General features: G+C 63.3%; 1 protein-coding gene across 7 annotated transcripts in view; it reads right to left on the reverse strand.

Moving 5' to 3' along the window:
• The window catches only part of IFFO1 (intermediate filament family orphan 1), a 32,890-nt gene extending 31,319 nt beyond the window's left edge, over positions 1-1,571 (reverse strand). For 4 of the 7 annotated variants that reach the window (XM_042453777.1, XM_042453776.1, XM_042453775.1 and 1 more), the window contains exon 1: positions 627-1,570. In XM_042453777.1, the coding sequence (XP_042309711.1) occupies positions 627-1,450 (824 nt within the window). In that variant the 5' untranslated portion in view covers positions 1,451-1,570. Of the gene's footprint in view, positions 1-626 lie in introns of all 7 variants that reach the window. The other 3 variants (XM_042453778.1, XM_042453774.1, XM_042453779.1) reach the window with 1 other exon arrangement.
• Between the last annotated feature and the right edge of the window lie 365 nt (positions 1,572-1,936).

A 1,936-nucleotide genomic window follows, 5' to 3' on the forward strand; every position in this document is an offset into this window, starting at 1 on the left:
AGAGAAGGTGGAAGTGGAGGACATGTCCTGGAAAAGGAGGACGCCTAGTCACCCTGAGTGGAGGGCCTTTTGGAGTCCCTCTTGGAGAGAAGGTGGAACAGGTCTTGGGCAAGGAAGGCATATCTGAGTGGAGGAACTCCAAGAGAAGGTGGAAGTGGAGGACATGTCCTGGAAAAGGAGGACGCCTAGTCACCCTGAGTGGAGGACCTTTGGGGGTTCCTCTTGGGCAGAAAGTGGGGAGGTGGGCCAGATCCTGGAAGAGGAGGACAAATTCCTCCTGGAGAGAAGGTAGGAATGTGGGACAGGTCTTGGAAAATGAAGACATGTCTGGTTGCCCTGAATGGAGGACCTTTTGGGGTTCCTCCTGGAGAGAAGGTAGGAAAGTGGGACAGGTCTTGGAAAAGGAAGCCATGGCTGGTCACCCAACGGAGGACCTTTTAGAGATCTTTCTGGAGAGAAGATGGAAATGGAGGACAGGTTCTGGAAAGGGACAACATCTGGTCACCCTGAACGGAGGACCTTTTGGGGTCCCTCTTGGGCAGAAGGTGGTCCAGATCCTGTTAGAGGAGGGCATGGCTGAGTGGAGGCCCTTGTCCTGTGTGTGTTGTGGTTGTGGGTCTGCTCACCTCCTCTTGTAGTCGTCCCTCTCCCTCTTGACCTTGGCCAGGACGTTGTAGAGGGCCCGGATCTCGGGGGTGATGGTGTCGATCTGGACCCCGACGCCGTCCGGGTGGTGGAGCCAGGAGACCCCGGGGCCTTGGACCAAGGGGGAGCCCCCTTCCAACCTCCGGGGCCCCCCTTGCGAGGAAGAGGAGGAGAAGGACCAGACGGAGCCCGGCAGGAACCTCGAGGAGGAGGAGAAGGAGGAGGATGGGTGCTGCAGTGTCTGCGGAGCCAGGGCTGCGGAGGAGCCGGGGGTGAGGGGAGCTCCCGGGGGGTGGGAGCCGGGGGAGCCCAGGAGCCTCGGGGGAGGGGAGGCCGAGGCCGAGTGGGCCAGGGCCAGCCCCAGGGGCCGGATGGGGGCCACGAAGCCGGTCTGGACGGCCTGGCTCCTGGTCCGGGGGCCCCTGCTGCTGCCGCTGCCGCTGCTGTTGCTGCTGCTGCCTTGGGCCAGGGCCGCCTCCTGGAGCTGCTTCTCCAGCTGCCGGTTCCTGCGCTCCAGTTCGTGGACCTTGGCCAGGAAGCATCGGAAGCGCAGGTTGAGGGTCTTCAGGACGCTGATGTTGGAGCCCAGGTCGTTGCGGAGGGCCATGGCTGCCGGAGGAGCAGCGGCAGGAGAAGAGGAGGAGGAGAAGGGGGCCAGGGGGTCCTCGCTGCCCGGAGAAAGAGGCGAGGAGGAGGCCGGGAAGAAGAAGGGGAAGCCCCTCGGCTGCTGCTGCTGCTGCTGTTCTTGCTGCTGCTCCTGCTGCTGGAGGAGGAAGAGGCTGGGGCCCAGGAGCAGAGGGTTCATGGCTGACTCTGCTGGCCCAAGGAGGGAAGGAGGAAGGGAAGCAGGGAAGGCCAATGGCAGCCCTGGCCAGGCTCCGGACACCAGCACGACGACGACGCCGCAGGAGGAGGAGGAGGGGCCTCCCTGCTGGGAAGGAAGGAGGAGGACCAAGGATGCTGCTGATGCTGCTCCTCCTCTTTCTCTTCCAAGGGCTGCTGCGCTTTGCATGTCCGCCTCTGGGGCCAAGGGAGGACGCGTCCTCCATTTCCCGGACGCGTCCTCCACCCCTGTCCGGGAGAAGCAGAGCCCTTCTTCAATCGATCTGGGGCCCTCCCTCCAAGGCAGGGATGCAGGCCCAGCTCCACAAGGCCTGGACTCATTTGAAGCAGGGTCCTCCCTCCAGTCCATTTGATGCCATGATCCAGCCTTGGGTCTAGTTCCACCAGGCCTGGCCTGGCCTAAGAAGCAGGGCCCTCCCTCCAGTCCCTCTGCCTTGGCCCAGGCCTC

This window comes from Sceloporus undulatus, chromosome 2 (genome assembly GCF_019175285.1).
Source record: "Sceloporus undulatus isolate JIND9_A2432 ecotype Alabama chromosome 2, SceUnd_v1.1, whole genome shotgun sequence".
In the NCBI taxonomy this organism is placed as follows: Eukaryota; Metazoa; Chordata; class Lepidosauria; order Squamata; family Phrynosomatidae; genus Sceloporus; species Sceloporus undulatus.